Source organism: Oncorhynchus keta, chromosome 26 (genome assembly GCF_023373465.1).
Source record: "Oncorhynchus keta strain PuntledgeMale-10-30-2019 chromosome 26, Oket_V2, whole genome shotgun sequence".
In the NCBI taxonomy this organism is placed as follows: Eukaryota; Metazoa; Chordata; class Actinopteri; order Salmoniformes; family Salmonidae; genus Oncorhynchus; species Oncorhynchus keta.
Window position 1 is genome coordinate 37940846 of NC_068446.1, and position 26058 is coordinate 37966903.

Sequence of the window (26058 nt, forward strand, 5' to 3'; positions counted from 1 at the left end):
GAGCAGTCTAGATGAGATGAGGAGGGACTACCATAGACCCTTAGAGAGAGCAGTCTAGATGAGATGAGGAGGGACTACCATAGACCCTTAGAGAGAGCAGTCTAGATGAGATGAGGAGGGACTACCATAGACCCTTAGAGAGAGCAGTCTAGATGAGATGAGGAGGGACTACCATAGACCCTTAGAGAGAGCAGTCTAGATGAGATGAGGAGGGACTACCATAGACCCTTAGAGAGAGCAGTCTAGATGAGGAGGGACTACCATAGACCCTTAGAGAGAGCAGTCTAGATGAGATGAGGAGGGACTACCATAGACCCTTAGAGAGAGCAGTCTAGATGAGATGAGGAGGGACTACCATAGACCCTTAGAGAGAGCTGTCTAATAAGAAAATAAGAGTCGACTATGATGTGTCCTTTTTTTTTTTTTGGGGGGGATATTTACCTCAACTTCAGGAGGAAAATGTATATATTTTTCTCCTATCAGAGTGTAACTTCCACAAAAGGAGTTATAGTTGTGGTTTTGTAGCTTGTCATGGTTGGACTTGAACCATTTATAAGGATGCTGTTATTCTTCTGTCCACAACGAATATTCCATGGCATCAATACAGCAATCTTACTGCAAACAAAAAAATGATGTATTCAACAGAATGGCAAATTGAGATTAAACACTCTAACATATGTTTGGGTCTGCGACAGAAACCATGCATCCTAATATAGCAATTTTCTCTCGTTTCCAAACTACAAATAATTATTATGCTACGTCTTTATGCAAGGACTTTAATAAGATTGAATACGAGTAGTTCAGACGGAGCTCTGTGTTTGTTCTTACTGCCCTCGTGAGATGACAGTCGTTTGATACATTGAGAGGGGAAGATGAGTTCTACCTTCGTCATGACGTTTGGGTTTCTTAGTGTGAATCCCACATGGTACTCTATTCCCTATATAGTGCACTACTTTGACCATGGCCCTATGGTAGCGCACTATATAAGGATTAGGGTGCGATTTGGGGCAACACTCTTAATCAGGGATTAATTAAGAGGGCTCAAAGGTTCTTGGAAATGTTGACAGAAGGGCCATGTGGGATGTGGCGTATTTACGTAATGGATTCACTCTGCATAATTATCAGCTAATGAGACAGGAGAGAAGGATGTACGTACACACACACACACACACACATTCATATGCAAACAGGTTAAATGTGAGAGTAGGGGTGAGATGAATACACAGAGGATAATGACACACACTCTTCACCTGGGTGATGTGATAGTGGTTATAGGAAAGATTGAGAGCCACTGTGGACAGTAACGGCCCTTTCTCCCTGGCCTACAGGTGAAACTCAGTGGGTTATGTGAGCAGGACAAGAACCTGAAGGATCTGGAGGTCCAGATCAGCTCTCTGAAGAACAATAAGGTACTGACACTTCGTCTCTATACTCTCATGCAGTAAGACTCACAGTGTTGGGGTCCATTTTCATTTGTAATCAGCCATTTTAGGAAGTCAATGTCCATTCAATGTATGAGTTGTTAAAAAATATCCTCGTGGATAGTAAGTATTTAAGGTTAAAGGATATTCTTTTGTATGGTTTTTCTTCCACTTTGACAGAAATACTCGCATTGTGTGAGTTTCCCGTACTGAGTTTAAATGGAATTTACCTTGACCCTGCTGTCTCTGATATTGACCTCTAACCCCTGACCCATCAGGACAAGCTGGAGTCGGTTCTGGACCTGTCCCGCCAACAGATGGAGCAGTACAGAGACCGGCCGGCCCACCTGGAAAAGATAGCCTACCAGCAGAGACTCCTACAGGAGGACGTGGTGCACATCAGGGCCCAGATCTCCAGAGTGTCCACGGTAAGATTATCAAACACCTGTGAGTGTGTGTGGGACACTCAGAGGAGGCTGGTGGGAGGAGCTATAGGAGGACGGCTCATTGTAATGGCTGGAATGGAGTTAATAGAACAGAGTCAAACGGAGTTTCATGTGTTTGATACTATTCCATATATTCCATTCCAGCCATTACAATGAGCCGTCCTCCTATAGCTTCTCCCACCACCAGCCTCCTCTTGTGTGCATGGGTGTGTACCCTGATTCACACTAACTACAGGCCTGGTTACGTATCCACCATAGTTACTGGCACCGTGCTGGAAACGACAATATGAAAATAAACTATCTGAGTCGGCACCGTACGGTTCGGATCAGCCCAACATGGTGAATCGGGCATCTTTGTGTGTGTGTGTTAGGTACATGCAGATCCTAGTGTATGGTCTTCTGTGTCGTTCTGACTGACACATTCCACGTTATGTGTTCATGAAAACTCTTACCTCGCTGCCTTATGTTTTGTGTAGGAGATGTCCCGGGCCTGGGAGGAGTACAGCAGGCTAGAGAGCTCAGTGGAACAGCTGAGGACCGCGCTACAGACCACCATGAACTACAGCACCACCTCTCAGGTCAGAATGGGTACTGCACCTCAACATCACAGCTCAGTGCGCACACAGTGTTGTTATTCACTGTCTTGAAGAGTGTTCGGTAGATGGGTGTATCTACTGTGAAAATACTGTTGTGTTTTAGAGCACAGTAGCAACCAGCTAAAGCGTGTGTTTGAAATTCTAGCGGGAGAAATCTGAGATAAAGCGGGAGCTGTGGAGAATGGAAGACGTGATGGCAGGGCTGAGCGCCAGCAAAGCCAACTACAAGATCACCATCAACTCAGTGCAGAACCCAGGTGGGAGAATTATCAACTGCCCAGAGACTTCCGCCAACTATGTTTTACTATATTGAATACAAATATAACGACTTTATTCGTCCCCTTGGGGGAATTCCTAACTACAATACACTATATGGGAGACAAACAACCATAGTAGTTTCCCATACCAAATAGCCAAATCTAGTCTCGATGTACCATGTGCTTCTGTTACAAAAACAGCGATACCTTCGTATTCTAACACTTGCCATGACAGACAGAAAAGCACAGAGGTCAGTCATAAGTTAATTCTTGGCCTGTGTGTGGTTATGAATGTGAATACGGATGCACTCTTATTCATTTGCTTGTGCATTTTTTTTCCCAGAGAGGAAACTAGTGCCTTCGGTGTTGGACCCTGCAGTGCCTTCCCAGTGCCCTACACCCCCACCTGGGGAGGTTAGGCCCCCTCCTCTCAGCTCCTACATACTGCCTCACAACCCTGTGCCAAAGTGGGTGAGTGGAAGTTCAGTTTGTAAATCTGGGTTTACTGGGGGATTAGAACCTGTACAATGACCAACTCAGTGGCCTTGTGCTTAGAGTGTCCGCCCTGAGATTGGAAGGTTTTGAGTTCAATCCCTGGCCGAGACTGTAACAATGGGACCTGATGCGTCTCCACTTGGCCTTCAGTATTAAGGAGATAGATTGGGGGTAAGACCCTGCTACGGACTAGCATCCTGTCCAGGGGGTATACTTGTACATTATGTTAGAGTTGTTGATCAACAGCATTGTAGCTACCTCACAATACTAACCTCATTAATAGAGTAGAAAGAAGGAAGCCTGTAAAGAATAAAATTATTCCTAAACATGCAACAAGACACTAAAGTAATACTGCAAAAAAATGTGTCAAAGCAATTCACTTTTTGTTCTGAATATAAAATGTTATGTTTGGCGTAAATCCGATACAACACATTACTAAGTACCACACTCCATATTTTCAAGCATAGTGGTGGCTGCATCATGTTATGGGTATGTTTTCTCCTATCACAGCCATTAAACTCTGTAGTTTTAAATTCACCATGGGTTTCCTTCCTCTCCAGCAACTGAGTTAAGAAGGACGCCTGTAACTTTGTAGTGACTGGGTGTATTGATACACCATCCAAAGTGTAATTAATAACTTCACCATGCTCAAAGGGATATTCAATGTCTTGTTTTTTTAGGTGCCCTTTGCAAGGCATTGGAAAACCTCCCTTGCCTTATTGGTTGAATCTGTGTTTGAAATTCACAGCTCGACTGAGGGACATTACAGATAATTGCATGTGTGGGTTAACAGAGATAAGTTAGTCATTATTGCACACAGTCCATGCAACTTATTATGTTACTTGTTAAGCAAATGTTTACTCCTGAACTTATTTAGACTCGCCATAACAAAGGGGTTGAATAGATATTGACTCAAGACATTTCAGCTTTTCATTTGTAATTCGTTTGTAAAACATAGCTCCCCGTTATGGGGTATTGTGTGGAGGCCAGTGACAAAAACATCTCAATTTAACCCATTTTCTATTCAGGCTGTAACATAACAAATTGTGGAAAAAGTCCAGAAGTGTGAGTACTTTCTGAAGGCGCTGTAAATGAAACAGTCATCTGAATATGAAACTAGATAGACCTGAGTTAGTAAAATACATGAAACAGTGAATATGAATATGAAACTAGATAGAACTGAGTTAGTAAAATACATGAAACAATGAATATGAATATGAAACTAGATAGACCTGAGTTAGTAAAATACATGAAACAGTGAATATGAATATGAAACTAGATAGACCTGAGTTAGTAAAATACATGAAACAGTCATCTGAATATGAAACTAGATAGACCTGAGTTAGTAAAATACATGAAACAGTGAATATGAATATGAAACTAGATAGACCTGAGTTAGTAAAATACATGAAACAGTGAATATGAATATGAAACTAGATAGACCTGAGTTAGTAAAATACATGAAACAGTGAATATGAATATGAAACTAGATAGACCTGAGTTAGTAAAATACATGAAACAGTGAATATGAATATGAAACTAGATAGACCTGAGTTAGTAAAATACATGAAACAGTGAATATGAATATGAAACTAGATAGACCTGAGTTAGTAAAATACATGAAACAGTGAATATGAATATGAAACTAGATAGCACTGAGTTAGTAGAATGACTCCCTCCTAATCAGTAGTGGTGTCTGAAAGCATTACTAGCTAACAAATCTTTGATTCCTCCCTTCCTTGATTCTTCAGTTTCTCCCCTCCCTCTCAATGCTCATTGGAGCAGAGGCTTCAAGGTTCCTGCCCGCAGGCCTCTACCTCCAATGAACTTTGTGGCACTTTCCAATAAGGTAGAATCTCAATTGTATTTCCTTGATTTCTCACATCCTCTCTCCTCAAAACCCATTGGATGAGAAAGTCAGAGGTTCCTACCCTCTCATCTAACGGTTTTGAGGAGATGAGGAGAAAGGATGCGAGGAATCAAGGAAATGCAATTGAAATTCTTGCTAAGTACTAATTGTGACTGACTTCCTGTATGGGTGTGGCTCTGGTACAGGCAAAAGATGAGGCTCCTCCCAGGCCGCCCCTGCCCCGCCTTTACGACTATGAAGACCCGCCCCCCACCATCCCACCCCTCCCCAAAGAGGCAGCAGCGGTCGTAAGACACACGTCGGTTCGAGGGCTCAAACGCCAGTCAGACGAGCGGAAGAGAGACCGTGAGGTCGGAGGGTGTGTCAACGGAGACTGTAAGGTCAGGACAAGCCATTATTTAAATGTATTTAATTAAGTCATTTATTTTTAGGTCATTCATTTTTAAGACTAGACTTTTTTTGTACTTCTAAGGTGTATGCTGCAGGTAAAAACAGTTCTTCAGCGGATACCATTTCTGAAGTGGAACACTCAATTGCGCAACTGTATCAAATCACCGCTGTTTTCAGCTGTCACCATCGAAGCCAGTTTCACGGGACAATAATATTGTCATGGCTAAGTGACTATCATACTGTCACACAGCCATTCTATTCCAAACAGCTGTCCTCTTTCCTCTTCTATCATGCACTAATCTCTATGCATCTGAGAGAATAGCCAATATGGTGGAAATTAGTTGCCAACACACCTTTCCTGAAGGAGAGGGAATGAGGGTTGAAGAAAAGGTGACAATGTTTTGAAATGAAATGCATCCTTTACCTCACTGAGAGGTAGCGGTTAACCAAAAGTTTTCCGGTTCAAATCCCTGAGCAGACTAGGTGAAAAATCTGTTGATGTGCCCTTGAGCAAGGCACTTAATCACAATTGCTCCTGAATGTCACTCTGGATAAGAGCATCTGCTAAATGACTAAAATGTAAAAATGAGAGTATGTCTGTTATGGTGACCATATTACTGCTACACCAGCAGTCACACTTCATGACCACAGTTAAAAACTCTCCAAAAAATGCACTTGAAAAATCAAATCAAACACTTCATGAGAGCCCTGGCATTGAGTTTGAGCGGAATAGGATCACCTGTTGCCCACCGAGAGCCAGCTCCTCGTAGCTGGTTGATGCATGGAATGAAATAAGTGTTCTTATATGCCCATTATGCACAACATTTCTATATGCTATGCAATTGCGTGAGAAAACAACAGAGTTTTGATGGCCTCTATTAAAAAGAGGAGGATCCCATTAGCTTTCTATAGGCTGGGCCTACTATAATTATTTCTCAACTTTCCTAATATTAAGCACATTGCTTCGCAACCGGAGTAGCCTACCTGGCTGGCATGAAAATGAACCTCAGGAAAAGCGTCCTCCAGTCGCTATGCAAGTGCATATGGATGCCGTCTTTTTCCCTGCCCCTGTTCCAACAGCTGCATGATAATGTCCCATTCTAAATCGAAACTAATGTCACACATATATTATTTTAGTATATGTAAAGACTACATTAAATTGATAATAGTCTGATGGGTGAGAATATTATGACTTGTGAATGATGCCAGCGTGTGCAGTCTAATTCCTCGATCACACCGATGGTGTCATTGCATTGTGGTACACCAGAAGTACATTAGTTTCCAATGGAACGCTGCGTTTGCCTTGCAGCATTGCGTTGCAGAAGTAGTTGCAGAGCGTTCTGTGAGGTGTATATGTTGGATTTATTGAACGTATGCATCAAACTGTTTAGACGGCTTGACAGAAGCGGTAGCGGAAGGTGAATGTTGAACTTTTGTTGCACACATCCAAATGATAATGCGTACTACTTTTGCACAACACACTATCTGTGTGATCAAGACGTAAGCCAAGATACAGTGCATCGATTTTGTGACTTTTTGTATCACAACTAAAGTGGCCAAATAAGTCTAAGCCTAGTCTATAGGCCCAAGACCCCTGGAACAGGGTTGGAGAGCCCATAGCCTAGTGAAACAAGATCCCTGGAACAGGGTTGGAGAGCCCAGAGCCTAGTGAAACAAGATCCCTGGAACAGGGTTGGAGAGCCCATAGCCTAGTGAAACAAGACCCCTGGAACAGGGTTGGAGAGCCCAGAGCCTAGTGAAACAAGATCCCTGGAACAGGGTTGGAGAGCCCAGAGCCTAGTGAAACAAGATCACTGGAACAGGGTTGGAGAGCCCAGAGCCTAGTGAAACAAGACCACTTGAACAGGGTTGGAGAGCCCAGAGCCTAGTGAAACAAGACCACTTGAACAGGGTTTGAGAGCCCATAGCCTACAGAGCCTAGTGAAACAAGATCCCTGGAACAGGGTTGGAGAGCCCAGAGCCTAGTGAAACAAGACCACTTGAACAGGGTTGGAGAGCCCATAGCTTACAGAGCCTAGTGAAACAAGACCCCTGGAACAGGGTTGGAGAGCCCAGAGCCTAGTGAAACAAGACCACTTGAACAGGGTTGGAGAGCCCAGAGCCTAGTGAAACAAGACCACTTGAACAGGGTTTGAGAGCCCATAGCCTACAGAGCCTAGTGTAACAAGACCCCTGGAACAGGGTTGGAGAGCCCATAGCTTACAGAGCCTAGTGTAACAAGACCCCTGGAACAGGGTTGGAGAGCCCATAGCTTACAGAGCCTAGTGAAACAAGATCCCTGGAACAGGGTTGGAGAGCCCAGAGCCTAGTGAAACAAGACCACTTGAACAGGGTTGGAGAGCCCAGAGCCTAGTGAAACAAGACCACTTGAACAGGGTTTGAGAGCCCATAGCCTACAGAGCCTAGTGTAACAAGACCCCTGGAACAGGGTTGGAGAGCCCATAGCTTACAGAGCCTAGTGTAACAAGACCCCTGGAACAGGGTTGGAGAGCCCATAGCTTACAGAGCCTAGTGAAACAAGACCCCTGGAACAGGGTTGGAGAGCCCATAGCTTACAGAGCCTAGTGAAACAAGACCCCTGGAACAGGGTTGGAGAGCCCATAGCTTACAGAGCCTAGTGTAACAAGACCCCTGGAACAGGGTTTGAGAGCCCATAGCTTACAGAGCCTAGTGAAACAAGACCCCTGGAACAGGGTTGGAGAGCCCATAGCTTACAGAGCCTAGTGTAACAAGACCCCTGGAACAGGGTTGGAGAGCCCATAGCTTACAGAGCCTAGTGTAACAAGACCCCTGGAACAGGGTTTGAGAGCCCATAGCCTACATAGCCTAGTGAAACAAGACCACTTGAACAGGGTTGGAGAGCCCAGAGCCTAGTGAAACAAGATCCCTGGAACAGGGTTGGAGAGCCCAGAGCCTAGTGAAACAAGACCACTTGAACAGGGTTTGAGAGCCCATAGCCTACAGAGCCTAGTGAAACAAGACCACTTGAACAGGGTTGGAGAGCCCAGAGCCTAGTGAAACAAGACCACTTGAACAGGGTTGGAGAGCCCATAGCTTACAGAGCCTAGTGTAACAAGACCCCTGGAACAGGGTTTGAGAGCCCATAGCTTACAGAGCCTAGTGAAACAAGACCCCTGGAACAGGGTTGGAGAGCCCATAGCTTACAGAGCCTAGTGTAACAAGACCCCTGGAACAGGGTTGGAGAGCCCATAGCCTACATAGCCTAGTGAAACAAGACCACTTGAACAGGGTTGGAGAGCCCAGAGCCTAGTGAAACAAGATCCCTGGAACAGGGTTGGAGAGCCCAGAGCCTAGTGAAACAAGACCACTTGAACAGGGTTGGAGAGCCCAGAGCCTAGTGAAACAAGACCACTTGAACAGGGTTGGAGAGCCCAGAGCCTAGTGAAACAAGACCACTTGAACAGGGTTGGAGAGCCCAGAGCCTAGTGAAACAAGATCCCTGGAACAGGGTTGGAGAGCCCAGAGCCTAGTGAAACAAGACCACTTGAACAGGGTTGGAGAGCCCAGAGCCTAGTGAAACAAGACCACTTGAAAAGGGTTGGAGAGCCCAGAGCCTAGTGAAACAAGATCCCTGGAACAGGGTTGGAGAGCCCAGAGCCTAGTGAAACAAGACCACTTGAACAGGGTTGGAGAGCCCAGAGCCTAGTGAAACAAGACCACTTGAACAGGGTTTGAGAGCCCATAGCCTACAGAGCCTAGTGTAACAAGACCCCTGGAACAGGGTTGGAGAGCCCATAGCTTACAGAGCCTAGTGTAACAAGACCCCTGGAACAGGGTTGGAGAGCCCATAGCTTACAGAGCCTAGTGTAACAAGACCCCTGGAACAGGGTTGGAGAGCCCATAGCTTACAGAGCCTAGTGAAACAAGACCCTGGAACAGGGTTGGAGAGCCCAGAGCCTAGTGAAACAAGACCACTTGAACAGGGTTGGAGAGCCCAGAGCCTAGTGAAACAAGACCACTTGAACAGGGTTTGAGAGCCCATAGCCTACAGAGCCTAGTGTAACAAGACCCCTGGAACAGGGTTGGAGAGCCCATAGCTTACAGAGCCTAGTGTAACAAGACCCCTGGAACAGGGTTTGAGAGCCCATAGCTTACAGAGCCTAGTGAAACAAGACCCCTGGAACAGGGTTGGAGAGCCCATAGCTTACAGAGCCTAGTGTAACAAGACCCTGGAACAGGGTTGAGAGCCCATAGCTTACAGAGCCTAGTGTAACAAGACCCCTGGAACAGGGTTTGAGAGCCCATAGCCTTTCATAGCCTAGTGAAACAAGACCACTTGAACAGGGTTGGAGAGCCCAGAGCCTAGTGAAACAAGATCCCTGGAACAGGGTTGGAGAGCCCAGAGCCTAGTGTAACAAGACCACTTGAACAGGGTTGGAGAGCCCAGAGCCTAGTGAAACAAGACCACTTGAACAGGGTTGGAGAGCCCAGAGCCTAGTGAAACAAGACCACTTGAACAGGGTTGGAGAGCCCATAGCTTACAGAGCCTAGTGTAACAAGACCCCTGGAACAGGGTTTGAGAGCCCATAGCTTACAGAGCCTAGTGAAACAAGACCCCTGGAACAGGGTTGAGAGCCCATAGCTTACAGAGCCTAGTGTAACAAGACCCCTGGAACAGGGTTGGAGAGCCCATAGCCTAATAGCCTAGTGAAACAAGACCACTTGAACAGGTTTGGAGAGCCCAGAGCCTAGTGAAACAAGATCCCTGGAACAGGGTTGGAGAGCCCAGAGCCTAGTGAAACAAGACCACTTGAACAGGGTTGAGAGCCCAGAGCCTAGTGAAACAAGACCACTTGAACAGGGTTGTGAGCCTAGTGAAACAAGACCACTTGAACAGGGTGAGAGCCCAGAGCCTAGTGAAACAAGATCCCTGGAACAGGGTTGAGAGCCCAGAGCCTAGTGAAACAAGACCAGTTGAACAGGGTTGGAGAGCCCAGAGCCTAGTGAAACAAGACCACTTGAACAGGGTTGGAGAGCCCAGAGCCTAGTGAAACAAGATCCCTGGAACAGGGTTGGAGAGCCCAGAGCCTAGTGAAACAAGACCACTTGAACAGGGTTGAGAGCCCAGAGCCTAGTGAAACAAGACCACTTGAACAGGGTTTGAGAGCCCATAGCCTACAGAGCCTAGTGTAACAAGACCCCTGGAACAGGGTTGAGAGCCCATAGCTTACAGAGCCTAGTGTAACAAGACCCCTGGAACAGGGTTGGAGAGCCCATGACAGAGCCTAGTGAACAAGACCCCTGGAACAGGGTTGGAGAGCCCATAGCTTACAGAGCCTAGTGTAACAAGACCCCTGGAACAGGGTTGAGAGCCCAGAGCCTAGTGAAACAAGACCACTTGAACAGGGTTTGAGAGCCCAGAGCCTAGTGAAACAAGACCACTTGAACAGGGTTTGAGAGCCCATAGCCTACAGAGCCTAGTGTAACAAGACCCCTGGAACAGGGTTGGAGAGCCCATAGCTTACAGAGCCTAGTGTAACAAGACCCCTGGAACAGGGTTGGAGAGCCCATAGCTTACAGAGCCTAGTGTAACAAGACCCCTGGAACAGGGTTTGAGAGCCCATAGCTTACAGAGCCTAGTGTAACAAGACCCCTGGAACAGGGTTGGAGAGCTCATAGCTTACAGAGCCTAGTGTAACAAGATCCCTGGAACAGCCTACAGAGCCTGGTGAAACATATGTTCTTATAAACCCTGTCATTGCTCAATCACCTGTGAAAACAGAGTTTTGACTGGCCACTATTTAAAAGAGGATCCCAGCTTTCTCATGCTGCTATATTTATTCTTAACAGTAAGCACATTAATCCGCTTTACAACCAGTGCTGTGGCATTTTAAAAACCTGTTCAATTTTTTGAGGGTGTGGGCCATTATAAATCTGAAGACCAGATACAATTGAGAATAGTCTGATGGGTGAGAATGTTATCAAGTGCTTGTCAAACTGTGAATGAGAGATGGATGAAGTGTGAATGAGAGACGGATGAAGTGTGAATGAGAGACGGATGAAGTGTGAATGAGAGACGGATGAAGTGTGAATGAGAGACGGATGAAGTGTGAATGAGAGACGGATGAAGTGTGAATGAGAGACGGATGAAGTGTGAATGAGAGACGGATGAAGTGTGAATGAGAGACGGATGAAGTGTGAATGAGAGACGGATGAAGTGTGAATGAGAGACTGATGAAGTGTGAATGAGAGACTGATGACGTGTGTAGCATGCATAAGAAACAGAGCAGAACGCATGCCTTTCATGGGACATCATTAGTTGCATCATGCAGCCTTACAATGTATTAGAAATCACAACATATAGCCTAAGGTTTGTGTCACAAAACATGATCCTTTCTACATTCAGCTATGTTCAATTGTATTCTTCTTACTATAAAATAATGCCACAGGAATTCTAAGCAAATCTTATCTGCTAAATGAACTAGTGTAGCCCACAGCCATTTGGCATAGCCACATCAGGGCCTAACATAAGGATGACTCAGAATATGCTATTCTGTTCTTCTGAAATTGACTACATTTTCTTCATATCACAATATTTATTTTGACCTGCTTTGAAAACAATCATAGGCCAGGGGTTTCCATTTCCAAACTGTGGGGGGCGCAAGTTGTTTCGTTTATTGTTAAAAACAATCATAGGCCAGGGGTTTCCATTTCCAAACTGTGGGGGGCGCAAGTTGTTTCGTTTATTGTTAAAAACAATCATAGGCCAGGGGTTTCCATTTCCAAACTGTGGGGGGCGCAAGTTGTTTCGTTGTTGAAGGCTTTAAACTTACTCTTGAAAGTTGTGATGGTTGAATGCACCAGGTGGGTAGTGAGTGCATCATCAGTGCATCATCAGTTCCTCTTGTCATGTCAGTCACTACAAACCTTAGAGAGATATTTACAACTGATCAGAAATGTCCAGATCAACTAGCATGTTTTTTTAGCCCATAGATATTGTTGTAAATTTTGTCACCAAATATCACATGAATACACAATAGACATGGTAAAATGTGTAGAAATCCAGGAAATAAACTTTAAACCTACAACATATTCTCTCCACCAAGAAGAGGGGTGTGAACAGTTTGTCACGAACAATACTAGTGCCCATAGAAATAGATGTGGGGTGTGTGCCACTCACATGGGGCCCGCGGGATGTTCCTCAATGCTGGAAACGGGGCCCTGAGTGAAAAGGTTTGGGAACCCCTGGTGTAGGCTATATTAAATGGTTTTATTAGACTCATTACTTAGAACGTAGATGTTCCAAGGGTCAGGATCAGTGGCTTGTAGGTTATGTGTGGAAGCCCAGAGATGCTAAATGTGTTTATGTTCATTAATGGTCAATTACGGTGAGACCGGCAGTTATTTGAATGACAGTTACCAGCTGACAAAATGTCTTGACCACCACAGCCCTAATTAAGAGCAACATGTATTGTATTGAGTATTGAGTATTAAGTTGACTCAAACCTCACTGATCTAGTGTGACGTCTGCAGTGTGATTGTTGAGGTAACCTCTGTTGCGGTCGTTTCAGGTGGAGCTGCGGTCGTACCTCAGTGAACCAGAGCTGCCGGGGATGGGCCGGAGCAGCATAGGGTCTGAGGGGGGCTACCAGACCCTCCCAAACAAAGGTATCATCAGCTAGCCTGGAATCCAGCACTGGTTGAGGCTTGCATTCCACACCTTGCCACTTTGTGTATTTTCAGGGCAGCGGTGCTGTGTCAGGGTGGGTTTCCTCCCAAGCATACTGTGACAGTGTTTCCTGTTTCCTGTCCGTCCCAGGTCTGTCAAGCTCATCGTCGCAGCTGAACCAATCCAACCAATCCAATATCTCCTCCTACGTGACCCTAAGGAGAGGAGTGGCTGGCTCAGCAGGGAGGGTGAGTCACCACACAAAGCCTGCGTTCCAAAAGTAGTGCACTATGTAGGGAATAGGCTCTGGTCTAAAGTACTGCACTATGTAGGGAATAGGTTCTGGTCAAGAATGGTGCAGTATGTAGGGAATAGGCTCTGGTCAAAAGTAGTGCACTATGTAGGGAATAGGCTCTGGTCAAAAGTAGTGCACCACACAGGGGATGGAACGAGATATGAGTTACATCCCAAATGGCAACATATTCTCTATATTGGACTAGTAACTGGAAGGTTGCAAGTTCAAATCCCCGAGCTGACAAGGTACAAATCTGTCGTCTGTCCCTGAACAGGCAGTTAACCCACTGTTCCTAGGCCGTCATTGAAAATAAGAATTTGTTCTTAACTGACTTAGTTGTAAATAAAGGTTAAAAAAAAAATAATAATAATATATGTATATAGTGCACAACTTTTGACACAACTCTCTGTGGTCCAAATGTACATTCTTTAATGCATGTTTCAAACTCATTCCACAGAGGGCCGAGTGTCTGCAGTTTTTCACTCCACCCTTGTACTTGATTGATGAATTAAGGTCGCTAATTAGTAAGGAACTCCCCTCACCTGGTTCTCTAGGTCTTAATTGAAAGGAAATAGTTGAATGAGTTTGACACCCCTGCTTTAATGTTTCCTTGTAACCATATTTATCCTGTGTAAATGCAAGCTTTTCTTTTGGTGCTGAAATCTGTAGTTTTTGATAAATGTTTATTAATGGGGAAGATTCCAAATCCAACTGACATCTCTAACAATCAGGACAAGCACAAGTACACAGTAAGCATTTAAGAAGGGATATTTATAAAAGTAGTGAGTGGTATTGCACACTAGAAGTCGTAACTTCCTACTCCATTGGAAAACAGTGGATTACAGGGCACAGTTAGACAGACGTCACATTAAATGCTTATTTGATCAAAAACTACAGATTTCAGCACCAAAAAAAAGCTCACATTTACACAGGACAAACATACTTTTGGTCATGTAGTGTATGTGGACACCTGTTCGTCGAACATCTCATTCAAAAATCATGGGCATTAATATGAAGTTGGTCCCCCCTTTGCTGCTATAACAGCCTCCACTCTTCTGGGAGGCTTTCCACTAGATGTTGGAACATTGCTACAGGCAGTTTCTTCCATTCAGCCACAAGAGCATTAGTGATTAGTGATTGGGCGATTAGGCCTGGCTCGCTGTGTGTTCCAATCAATCAAATGTATTTATAAAGGCCTTTTTACATCAGCAGATGTCACAAAGTGCTATACAGAAACCCAGCCTAAATGCCCAAACAGAAAGCAATGCCGATGTAGAAGGTGTCTGATGGGGTTGAGGTCTGGGCTCTGTGCAGGCCAGTCAAGTTCTTCCACACCGATCTCGACAAACCATTTATGTATGGACCTTGCTTTGTGCACGTGGACTGCTCGGCCATGGAAACTCATTTGATGAAGCTCCCGACGAACCGTTCTTATGCTGACGTTGCTTCCAGAGGCAGTTTGGTTTTTGGTATTTTATTAGGATCTCCATTAGCTGTTGGAAACTTTCCTCTAGGCTCAAATTAAAGATATGACAGACGGGAGTGGCTATAGAGTCAGCTACCATCCTCAGTAGCTTTCTATCTAAGTTGTCAATGCCAGGAGGTTTGTCATTATTGATTGATAATAATCATTTTTCCACCACGCTAACTTTACAAAATTCTAACTTGCAATGCTTTTCATTCATTATTAGTTTTTTTTTGTTATGCATGAATAAGATTGCTCACTGTTCATTGTTGGCATTTCCTGCTTAAGTTTGTCTACTTTGCCAATGAAGTAATCATTAAAATAACTGGAACTCTGTAGTGAGTGTTGCATCCGAGGACAGACAATTTCTACATGCTTCAGCACTCGGCGGTCCCACCACTTTGCAACTGAGCCGTTGTTGCTCATAGACGTTCCCACTTCACAATAACTGCACTTACAGTTGACTGGGGCAGCTCTGGCAGGGCAGAAATTTGACGAACTGACTTGTTGGAAAGGTGCCGTCCTGTGACGGTGCCACATTGAAAGTCACTGAGCTCTTCTGTAAGGCCATTCTACTGCCAATGTTTGTCTATGGAGATTGCATGGCTGTGTGATCGACTTTATACACCTGTCAGCAACGGGCGTGGCAAAAATAGCAGAATCCTCTAATTTGAAGTGGTGTCCACAGACTTTTCTATATTTAGTGTAAGTACAAGGACATTTTTACAAGTATCGATTGACAGCGACTCAATATAGTTAAAGGTGCAGTCCGCCCACACTCGTCACTAGTCAACTTCATTGTACTTGTACATTGTGGAGTTGAGAAACTCTGCTATCTTGTCCTAAGACTAAATACTGAATTTGTGTTGAAGATGCGTCTGTTTTTTCCTTTGTTTTTACTGTCTTCCTTTACCTCTCCTTTACTTTCTCCCTCTTCATATCACATTTCTATGGCACTACCCATCTCATATCTCTTTCACTATGTTTCTCTCTCTCACTCACTATCTCCCTCTCTCACAATCTGTCCCAGGAGAGACCTAAGAGTGCCTTGGAGCAGCTGTACTCTTCTGACCAGCAGCCCCAGTCTCTGGCCCAGGCCCCCCGGAGCCGCATGAGTGCTGAGGAGCAGCTGGAGCGTATGAAGAGACACCAGAGGGCCCTGGTCCGCGAGCGCAAGAGGAACCTCAGCCAGGGAGAACGTCACACCACCACCCATCGTTCCTCATCCACTACCAGGCCTCTCTCCTCCACTGACCTGGGCTCAGTACGTTCCCCCCCTCCCCAACCCCGCAGCAGAAGCAGGGACCACTGCCACTGTCACGCCCCTGCCGAACCCCTCACATAGGAGCCACCGCCACAAGCACTAACATGCTAAACGGCTTATTTTAACACCATTCTCCCACTCTCTCCCCCATGTGTAACCAATGGCAGTAACATTAGTAAAGTTAGCATCATGCTAAAGGTCGGTGGGGCTGGTGCTAAGCCGGGGCCAGCTAGGCTGGGCTGCAGAGCAGTCAGACTGTGCGTGGTGGAGGCCGCTTTGGGGAGTAGGGGAGGGGATATCTGTCAGAGATGGACTGTAAGACAGCGCTGTTCCCCATATCAAGGTGTAGGGGTTGAGTTTACCCCAACATTTGTGCCCCTGTGTGTTACCTCACTGACACACTGAATGTATATCAAGGAGAAGAGGTGGGCATCTCTGCCTTCCCTCCCTCTCTGTCACAAGAGAAGAAAAGGCCATTCTATGTACATTTACATTTCTGTACATATACATTTTTATTAATTTACTGAAGGATATTTTCAGTAGCCTATACATTTGTAAAGTTATATTTTATAGAGATTTGATGAAATGGGGATGGGGAAATGTGTACCATGTTTGAACAAATCAACGAGGAAGTGGTACAAATCATTACCAAACGTCCCTGCTCCCTCAGTCATTACCAAACGTCCCTGCTCCCTCAGTCATTACCAAACATACCTGCTCCCTCAATCATTACCAAACGTCCCTGCTCCCTCAATGATTACCAAACATACCTGCTCCCTCAATGATTACCAAACATACCTGCTCCCTCAATCATTACCAAACATACCTGCTCCCTCAATCATTACCAAACGTCCCTGCTCCCTCAATGATTACCAAACATACCTGCTCCCTCAATGATTACCAAACATACCTGCTCCCTCAATCATTACCAAACATACCTGCTCCCTCAATCATTACCAAACATACCTGCTCCCTCAATGATTACCAAACATACCTGCTCCCTCAATGATTACCAAACGTCCCTGCTCCCTCAATGATTACCAAACATACCTGCTCCCTCAATCATTACCAAACATACCTGCTCCCTCAATCATTACCAAACATACCTGCTCCCTCAATCATTACCAAACATACCTGCTCCCTCAATCTTTAACAAACATACCTGCTCCCTCAATCATTACCAAACATACCTGCTCCCTCAATCATTACCAAACATATACCTGCTCCCTCAATCATTACCAAACATATACCTGCTCCCTCAATCTTTAGCATTACACGAATGAATCTAATGAAAGTGCCTTTTTTTGCTGATGAATCATTTTCTTCTCACAAAATTGCCCATCAACCTCACTTTGTCCACCCTGGTTGTCTTATGGCATGCTATGGCTACCACAGAATCAGATTAATTGATCGTCAAAAGACGAGGGACATCACATTACAAAGTCTAATATATTATCTAACACACAATCTTGACCAGATTGCTATGAGCTCATCAATAATAGCTTCAAACTCCTAACTGCATTACTGATCAGCCTTTGTGTTCCCAGCTCCTACTTACAGTTGGCAATACTTACTTCATCAGCTTTTGCTGGTTATGGAGTTTTATTTTGTAGTTCTTCACCATAATAGCCAGAGTTTACACTACTACTCATTTTAGATTCTCTTTTAGGTCATTGGAATCTGCTCATCTTATACCACACCATGCCATGCCATATTAAACAGTCTCTTATTCACACCATTTAGTTGGTGCTACATCAACATTAGCACAGCCTCTTTAAGACCACAACAAAGACGTTTCTACTTGGCTGTGGTTGACCGCTACAACGGTCCACTTCCACGGTCAAGGTCATAGTGAGCAAGTACTCCAGTCTGAGTACCTTTAATTGGCCTATTTTATCTTATTCACTGCAGATGAAAGGACAGGAAAGGGATAAGCAAAATGGCTGCCGAAAGCCTACCATCAAGGCAGGTGTAAATTCCACCATATTTCTTTCACCCATCCCAATTTTTTTTAATCAGCAAGGATGTGAAAATAGCACAAAGGAAGGGAAATAATGGACAGCTCATTGTTAAGTGAATCTGTAAAAGGAAAAATCACAACTCCTTCACTCCTGTTATATTCTAATGTAGAGATCTGCACTCGAGAATAAAGTAACGCTGCTTCTAAAAAATCTCTTCTGGCTGTGTTTTTCCATTTGGCAGGGGCTTTAATGAGTATGTATGCATGCATTTTCCCTGTGATTTTTCTCCGTCCACCGAGCACAATGACGCATGTGATGCACTTTCTCCTCACAGCATGGGAATACATTCTGATGAGGCCTACACACTGCAGTGGGAATTATGCATGCATGGGTTTAAGAGCTTGGGCACAAACAAATACACTCATACAGTACACACACTGTCATACAAACAGTTATTTACTCAAAACACAAATGTGTTTATGGGTTTGGAAAAGCAAAGGAGAGTGTGTGGGTTTGTGGTCACAGGTTAATCAATATCGTTAGGTGGTTGTTTCTGATGATGTAATTCATCTAATTTCCTCATGAAACCAGGAAAACAAAAAAATACAATGATAGTTTTTATTTTCAGGAAAGACATTTTTTCTTTTGGATATACACTACCGTTCAAAAGAAGGGAGGTCTTTGTGGTCCTTCTGTAGCACAGTTGGTAGAGCATGGCGCTTGTAACGCCAGGGTAGTGGGTTCGATTCCCGGGACCACCCATACGTAGAATGTATGCACACATGACTGTAAGTCGCTTTGGATAAAAGCGTCTGCTAAATGGCATATATTATATTATTATTATTATTTGTTTCTGGCCATTTTGAGCCTGTAATCGAACCCACAAATGCTTATGCTCCAGATACTCAGCAAGTCCAAATAAGATCAGTTTTATTGCTTCTTTAATCAGCTCAACTGTTTTTCAGCTGTGCTAACATAATTGCAAAAGGGTTTTCTAATGATCAGTTAGCCTTTTAAAATGCTAAACTTGGATTAGCTAACACAACGTGCCATTGGAACACAGGAGTGATGGTTGCTGATAATGGGCCTCTACGCCTATGTAGATATTTCATTAAAAATCAGCTTTTTCCATCTACAATAGTCGTTTACAACATTAACAATGTCTACTCAGTATTTCTGATCAATTTGATGTCATTTTAAATGGACAAAAAATTTGCTTTTTTTTTTTCAAAAACAAGGACATTTCTAAGTGACCCCAAACTTTTGAAAGGTAGTATATATGTCAACAGTCCTTCCTCCAAAGGACCATTCTAAGGATTAAAGTTTGTGAAAATCATTAAAATAATGGTATTCATGGTATTTTTTTGCCCTGGTTTAGTGGTCAGATACAATGGGCCTTTAAAATGTTCCTTCCTAGGGCCCCGAAATGTTATTTTTCTGGCCATGCACTGCGGAAGTCATAGTAAAACTCCTTGTATGTTTTTTATTTTTTATTTTATCTCACTCGAGTTGTGTGTTATGCAGGGGGTCCCTGATGAATTTGCTATCACAAAAGGGGTCCCAGGCCCCAAACCGTTTCAGAACTCCCCCCCTTCTAGTGGTCAGATAAAGTAACTGTTGTTTGTCCCCCCTAGTTGAGGCGAGAGCAGCAGGACTTTGATTTGCAGCAGGAGCAGAAAGCTCAGGTGGTGGAGCGACTGGGTGCCGAGGGCCAGAGCGACGAGGGGCGCAGAGAGCTGAAGGAAAGGGAGAGGATCCAATCAGATGAGTGGCTCACGGTGATGGCCACGCCCATGAGGGGGACTGACATGGAGCCCCTCGACTACGACCTGAACCTCAGTCGTGAGGTACGTTCATGAATGGCTCATCAATTTTCTCCTATCAACCCTCTTATTGATGAATATTATGCCTGTACACATAAGTGGTTAAAAAGGGGAAGTTTAGTATTTTACCTCACCTTAAAAGTAGTCTATGGGCCTGGAGAAACTGGAATTCTTTAAACAGCCACTACAAACTGTATAATACTGAACATCCCCTTTACGACTATGCAGTTGTGGATGGTTTTGAGAGGCTCATACTACTTACCATTCACCACATACACAATTAAGAAACAAAATGCAAAGTGAACTAATGCTTTCAACTACAGTCACATAACCTTGTTTTTGTAGAACCTTATAGCTATGCTGAAGCGCAAAGTTTGAATTTATCTAACCCCAACAGTATGACCATTTACAGTGCCTACTGAAAGTATTCACACCCCTTGACTTTTTCCACATTTTGTTGTGTTACAGCCTGAATTTTTTAAATGATCAAATGTAGATGTTGTCACTGGCCTACATTCAATACCACATAATGTCAAAGTGGAATTATGTGGAAATCTTTACAAATTGATTAAAAATGAAAAGCTGAAATGTCTTAATAAGTTGCATGGACTCACTCTGTGTGCAATAATAGTCTTTAACATGATTGTTGAATGATTACCTCACACATGCTATTATATGTAAAATCCCTCAGTCGAGCAATGATTTTCAAACACAGATTCAACCACAAAGACAAGGGAGGTTTTCCAATGCCTCACAAAGGAAGGCAACTATTGGTAGAAGAAGAAAACAACTGACATTGAATATCCCTTTGAGGATGGTGAAGTTATTAATTACACTTTGGATGGTGTGTCAATACACCCAGTCACTACAAAGATAAAGGCGTCCTTCCTAACTCAGTTGCTGGAGAGGAAGGAAACTGCTCAGGGATTTCACCATGAGGCCAATGGTGACTTTAAAACAGTTACATAGTTTAATGGCTGTTATAGGAGAGAGCTGAGGATGGATCAATAACATTGTAGTTACTCTACAATACTAACCTAAATGACAGAATAAAAAGAAAGAAGAAATATGTGGCAAAGAAATGAGCTTTATGTCCTGAATAGAAAGCATTATGTTTGAGGCAAATACAATACAACACATCACTGTGTACCATGCTTCATATTTCCAAGCATGATGGTGGCTGCATCATATTATGGGTATGTTTGTCATCGGCAAGGACTAAGGAGTTTTTTAGGATAAAAATAAATGGAATAGAGCTAAGCACAGGCAATATCCTAAAGGAAATCCTGGTTCAGTCTGCTTTCCAACAGGTACAGAGAGACTTACCCAGAAATACTCACAGCTGTAATCGCAGCCAAAGGTGATTCTAACATATGTTGACTCATGGGTGTGAATACTTATGTAAATGAGATATTTCTGTACTTAATTTTCTATACATTTGCCAGCATTTCAAAAAATATGTTTTCACTTTGTCATTATGGGGTATTATGTGTACATGGGTGAGGGAAAAGTACATGTAATCCATTTTGAATTCAGGCTGTAATAACAAAATGTGTAATAAGTCAAGGGGTATGAATACTTTCTGAAGGCACTGTAAACTGAGGATTTCTGAATGTTGTTCTAAGCCTTAAATTGCAATTCTGCCACTTTTCAACCTCCTATTCATTATCTACAGCACCAAACCAGTGTCTACTGAAAGAAGTACGTTTCTATGATCTGTGGTTAAAAAGAGAAGAAGAAAAGCCCTAAAAAATGCTTCTCTGTGACATCACAGGGCAGGGTATTGTCTTGCTCCCCACTTCACCACCAATCTGTGTTTTTGAAAATCACCTTTCTTAAAATGTTTAAACTTTTGATGATGTCATCGGGTAGAGTTCTTTTACTCAAATGTTTTCTTCTAAAAATGTAGAATTGCGCCGTTTTCACTTATGTAGACACTGGTATTGTGCTGGAGATTATGAAAATGAGTTTGAAAAGTGTTGGAATTGCACTTTTATATGGATGTGTTGGTTGACTGGATGTCTATGACTGGATGTCTATGACTGGTGTATGTAGCTGTCCAAGCCCCAGAAGGTGCCTATCTCAGAGCGCTATGTGGAGTCAGACCCCGGGGAGCCTCTGAGCCAGGAGCAGATGGAGGAGCGTCAACGCAGAGCAGAACGCATCAGAAACATCCTGGCCAAATCCAAGTATTCTTGACTTAGTTTCAGAAAAATCTATTTCTTTTAGAACTTTTTATTACAAAAATAAATTCAGTCGTTCAAAAACAAAACTAAGGCAAATTTAGAGTGATCTGGAAGATTCTTGATAAGAAATAGTAGTTGTTTGTGAGAAATCTGGGTACTTCTTATTGGGAGAAGAAAACATATCACAAACATTGTAATGTCCCTAATCCTGGGTCTCTGGGTCCACTGGATCCACTGTTGGGTTGTGGCTGATTCAATCCCAGTTGTGACTTAAAATGGAGTCCTAGCTTAAAACTTAAGCTAACTATAAAAACTTTAGAACATAACACAAAAAAGTGATCGCAAACATTGTGTACGTCCCAAATGGCACCCTATTCCCTACATAGTGCATTACTTTTGACCAGAGCCTATTCCCTACATAGTGCATTACTTTTGACCAGAGCCTATTCCCTACATAGTGCATTACTTTTGACCAGAGCCTATTCCCTACATAGTGCATTACTTTTGACCAGAGCCTATTCCCTACGCAGTGCATTACTTTTGACCAGAGCCTATTCCCTACGCAGTGCATTACTTTTGACCAGAGCCTATTCCCTAAGCAGTGCATTACTTTTGACCAGAGCCTATTCCCTACATAGTGCATTACTTTTGACCAGAGCCTATTCCCTACATAGTGCATTACTTTTGACCAGAGCCTATTCCCTACATAGTGCATTACTTTTGACCAGAGCCTATTCCCTACATAGTGCATTACTTTTGACCAGAGCCTATTCCCTACACAGTGCATTACAGTGCATTACTTTTGACCAGAGCCTATTCCCTACGCAGTGCATTACTTTTGACCAGAGCCTATTTCCTAAGCAGTGCATTACTTTTGACCAGAGCCTATTCCCTAAGCAGTGCATTACTTTTGACCAGAGCCTATTCCCTACATAGTGCATTACTTTTGACCAGAGCCTATTCCCTACATAGTGCATTACTTTTGACCAGAGCCTATTCCCTACATAGTGCATTACTTTTGACCAGAGCCTATTCCCTACGCAGTGCATTACTTTTGACCAGAGCCTATTCCCTAAGCAGTGCATTACTTTTGACCAGAGCCTATTCCCTACATAGTGCATTACTTTTGACCAGAGCCTATTCCCTACGCAGTGCATTACTTTTGACCAGAGCCTATTCCCTAAGCAGTGCATTACTTTTGACCAGAGCCTATTCCCTACATAGTGCATTACTTTTGACCAGAGCCTATTCCCTACATAGTGCATTACTTTTGACCAGAGCCTATTCCCTACGCAGTGCATTACTTTTGACCAGAGCCTATTCCCTACATAGTGCATTACTTTTGACCAGAGCCTATTCCCTACGCAGTGCATTACTTTTGACCAGAGCCTATTCCCTACATAGTGCATTACTTTTGACCAGAGCCTATTCCCTACGCAGTGCATTACTTTTGACCAGAGCCTATTCCCTACGCAGTGCTACGCAGTGCATTACTTTTGACCAGAGCCTATTCCCTACATAGTGCACTACTTTTGACCAGAGCCTATTCCCTACGCAGTGCATTACTTTTGACCAGAGCCTATTCCCTACATAGTGCATTACTTTTGACCAGAGCCTATTCCCTACATAGTGCATTACTTTTGACCAGAGCCTATTCCCTACATAGTGCATTACTTTTGACCAGAGCCTATTCCCTACATAGTGCATTACTTTTGACCAGAGCCTATTCCCTAAGCAGTGCATTACTTTTGACCAGAGCCTATTCCCTACATAGTGCATTACTTTTGACCAGAGCCTATTCCCTACGCAGTGCATTACTTTTGACCAGAGCCTATTCCCTACATAGTGCATTACTTTTGACCAGAGCCTATTCCCTACGCAGTGCATTACTTTTGACCAGAGCCTATTCCCTACGCAGTGCATTACTTTTGACCAGAGCCTGTTCCCTACGCAGTGCATTACTTTTGACCAGGGACGAATTGATAGGGGAAAAGGTTCCATTTGGGACGCAGGCTGTACTTCCTTTGGGTTTCGGCTTCTCTTTTTCCTCATGTTTGTATTCCCATCTGTGTGTCAGTGTTCAGAACACACATCCGTCGTCTGGTGTGGCTGTCCCACTGGACTTTACTGATCTGGACCTAGCCATGCAGCAGCAGAAGAGGATTATGAACGTGTCTCACGCCTTGGCCTCTGAAGCCTCCATCAAGAGCAAGCAGTTCACAGGTCAGCTCATACACACACACATGGACACTTGTAAAAACACACGTAAACACATACACACTACATATACACTCAGTGGCCAGGCAGACAGGCATCAAGGCATTCAGTTACTGTTCGATGGAACGTTAGAATGGGCAAAACGAGTGACCTAAGCGACTTTGAGGCAAATAACATCACAGTACAACATTGGTGTGCAGAATGGCATCTTGGAACGCACAACTCATCGATCCTAGTCACGGATGGGCTATTGCAGCAGGCGACCATACCGGGTTCCACTGCTATCAGCTGAAAGCAAGCAGAAACGGCTGCGCGATCACCAACACTGGACAAATGAGGAGTGGTAAAACATTGCAGCGGTGTAATGGTGTGGGGATTGATTTCCTGGCACATGTTAGGTCCCTTGATACCAATTGAGCAATGTTTACATACTCTAGAGGCAAAAGGTTGTCCGACCCAGTACTAGATGGGTGTACAGTGGGGCAAAAAAGTATTTAGTCAGCCATCAATTGTGCCGGTTCTCCCACTTAAAAAGATGAGAGGCCTGTAATTTTCATCATAGGTACACTTCAACTATGACAGACAAAATTAGAAAAAAAAATCCAGAAAATCACGTTGTAGTATTTTTAATTAATTTATTTGCAAATGATGGTGGAAAATAAGTATTTGGTCAACAACAAAAGTTTATCTCAATACTTGGTTATATACCCTTTGTTGGCAATGACAGAGGTCAAACGTTTTCTGTAAGTCTTCACGGTTTTCACACACTATTGGTGGTATTTTGGCCCATTCCTTCATGCAGATCTCCTCTAGAGCAGTGATGTTTTTGGGCTGTTGCTGGGCAACATGGACTTTCAACTCCCTCCAAAGATTTTCTATGGGGTTAAGATCTGGAGACTGGCTAGGACACTCCAGGACCTTGATATGCTTCTTACGAAGCCACTCCTTCGTTGCCCGGGCGGTGTGTTTGGTATCATTGTCATGCTGAAAGACCCAGCCACGTTTCATCTTCAATGCTCTTGCTGATGGAAGGAGGTTTTCACTCAAAATCTCACGATACATGGCCCCATTTATTCTTTCCTTTACACGGATCAGTCGTCCTGGTCCGTTTGCAGAAAAACAGCCCCAAATCATGATGTTTCCACCCCCATGCTTCACAGTAGGTATGGTGTTCTTTGGATGCAACTCAGCATTCTTTGTCCTCCAAACACAACGAGTTGAGTTTTTACCAAAAAGTTATATTTTGGTTCATCTGACCATATGACATTCTCCCAATCTTCTCCTGGATCATCCAAATGCTCTCTAGCAAACTTCAGACGGGCCTGGACATGTACTGGCTTAAGCAGGGGGACATGTCTGGCACTGCAGGATTTGAGTCCCTGGTGGCGTAGTGTGTTACTGATGGTAGGCTTTGTTACTTTGGTCCCAGCTCTCTGCAGGTCATTCACTAGGTCCCCCCCGTGTGGTTCTGGGATTTTTGCTCACCGTTCTTGTGATCATTTTGACCCCACGGGGTAAGATCTTGCGTGGAGCCCCAGATCGAGGGAGATTATCAGTGGTTTTGTATGTCTTCCATTTCCTAATAATTGCTCCCACAGTTGATTTCTTCAAACCAAGCTGCTTACCTATTGCAGATTCAGTCTTCCCAGCCTGGTGCAGGTCTACAATTTTGTTTCTGGTGTCCTTTGACAGCTCTTTGGTCTTGGCCATAGTGGAGTGTG

The 26058-nt window shown here is 43.9% G+C and overlaps 1 protein-coding gene and 1 long non-coding RNA gene across 13 annotated transcripts in view; one reads left to right on the top strand and one right to left on the bottom strand.

Annotated features, from left to right (window-relative positions):
* LOC118359347 (pleckstrin homology domain-containing family A member 7-like) overlaps positions 1–24921 on the top strand; it is a 212284-nt gene extending 187363 nt beyond the window's left edge. Inside the window, exons 16-27 of one of the 5 annotated variants that reach the window (XM_052480703.1) lie at positions 1329–1409; positions 1700–1849; positions 2344–2445; positions 2609–2720; positions 3064–3191; positions 5271–5465; positions 13029–13125; positions 13277–13374; positions 15917–16150; positions 19746–19958; positions 21990–22123; positions 24198–24921. In XM_052480703.1, coding sequence (XP_052336663.1) covers positions 1329–1409; positions 1700–1849; positions 2344–2445; positions 2609–2720; positions 3064–3191; positions 5271–5465; positions 13029–13125; positions 13277–13374; positions 15917–16150; positions 19746–19958; positions 21990–22123; positions 24198–24492 — 1839 coding nt within the window. In that variant the 3' untranslated portion in view covers positions 24493–24921. The remainder of the gene's footprint in view (positions 1–1328; positions 1410–1699; positions 1850–2343; positions 2446–2608; positions 2721–3063; positions 3192–5270; positions 5466–13028; positions 13126–13276; positions 13375–15916; positions 16151–19745; positions 19959–21989; positions 22124–24197) is intronic. The other 4 variants (XM_052480701.1, XM_052480702.1, XM_035737866.2 and 1 more) reach the window with 4 other exon arrangements.
* Positions 16713–17449, bottom strand: LOC127912070 (uncharacterized). 8 transcript variants are annotated; one of them, XR_008080500.1, is made up of 5 exons: positions 17371–17449; positions 17201–17284; positions 17033–17116; positions 16949–16976; positions 16739–16808 (listed from the first exon to the last, which is right to left on the bottom strand). It is a non-coding gene; the product is annotated as an uncharacterized LOC127912070 (long non-coding RNA). The 8 variants fall into 8 exon arrangements; XR_008080495.1 differs by having other exon boundaries at positions 16713–16808; positions 16949–17116; XR_008080499.1 differs by having other exon boundaries at positions 16726–16836; positions 16949–17116.
* Positions 24922–26058: the final 1137 nt, after the last annotated feature.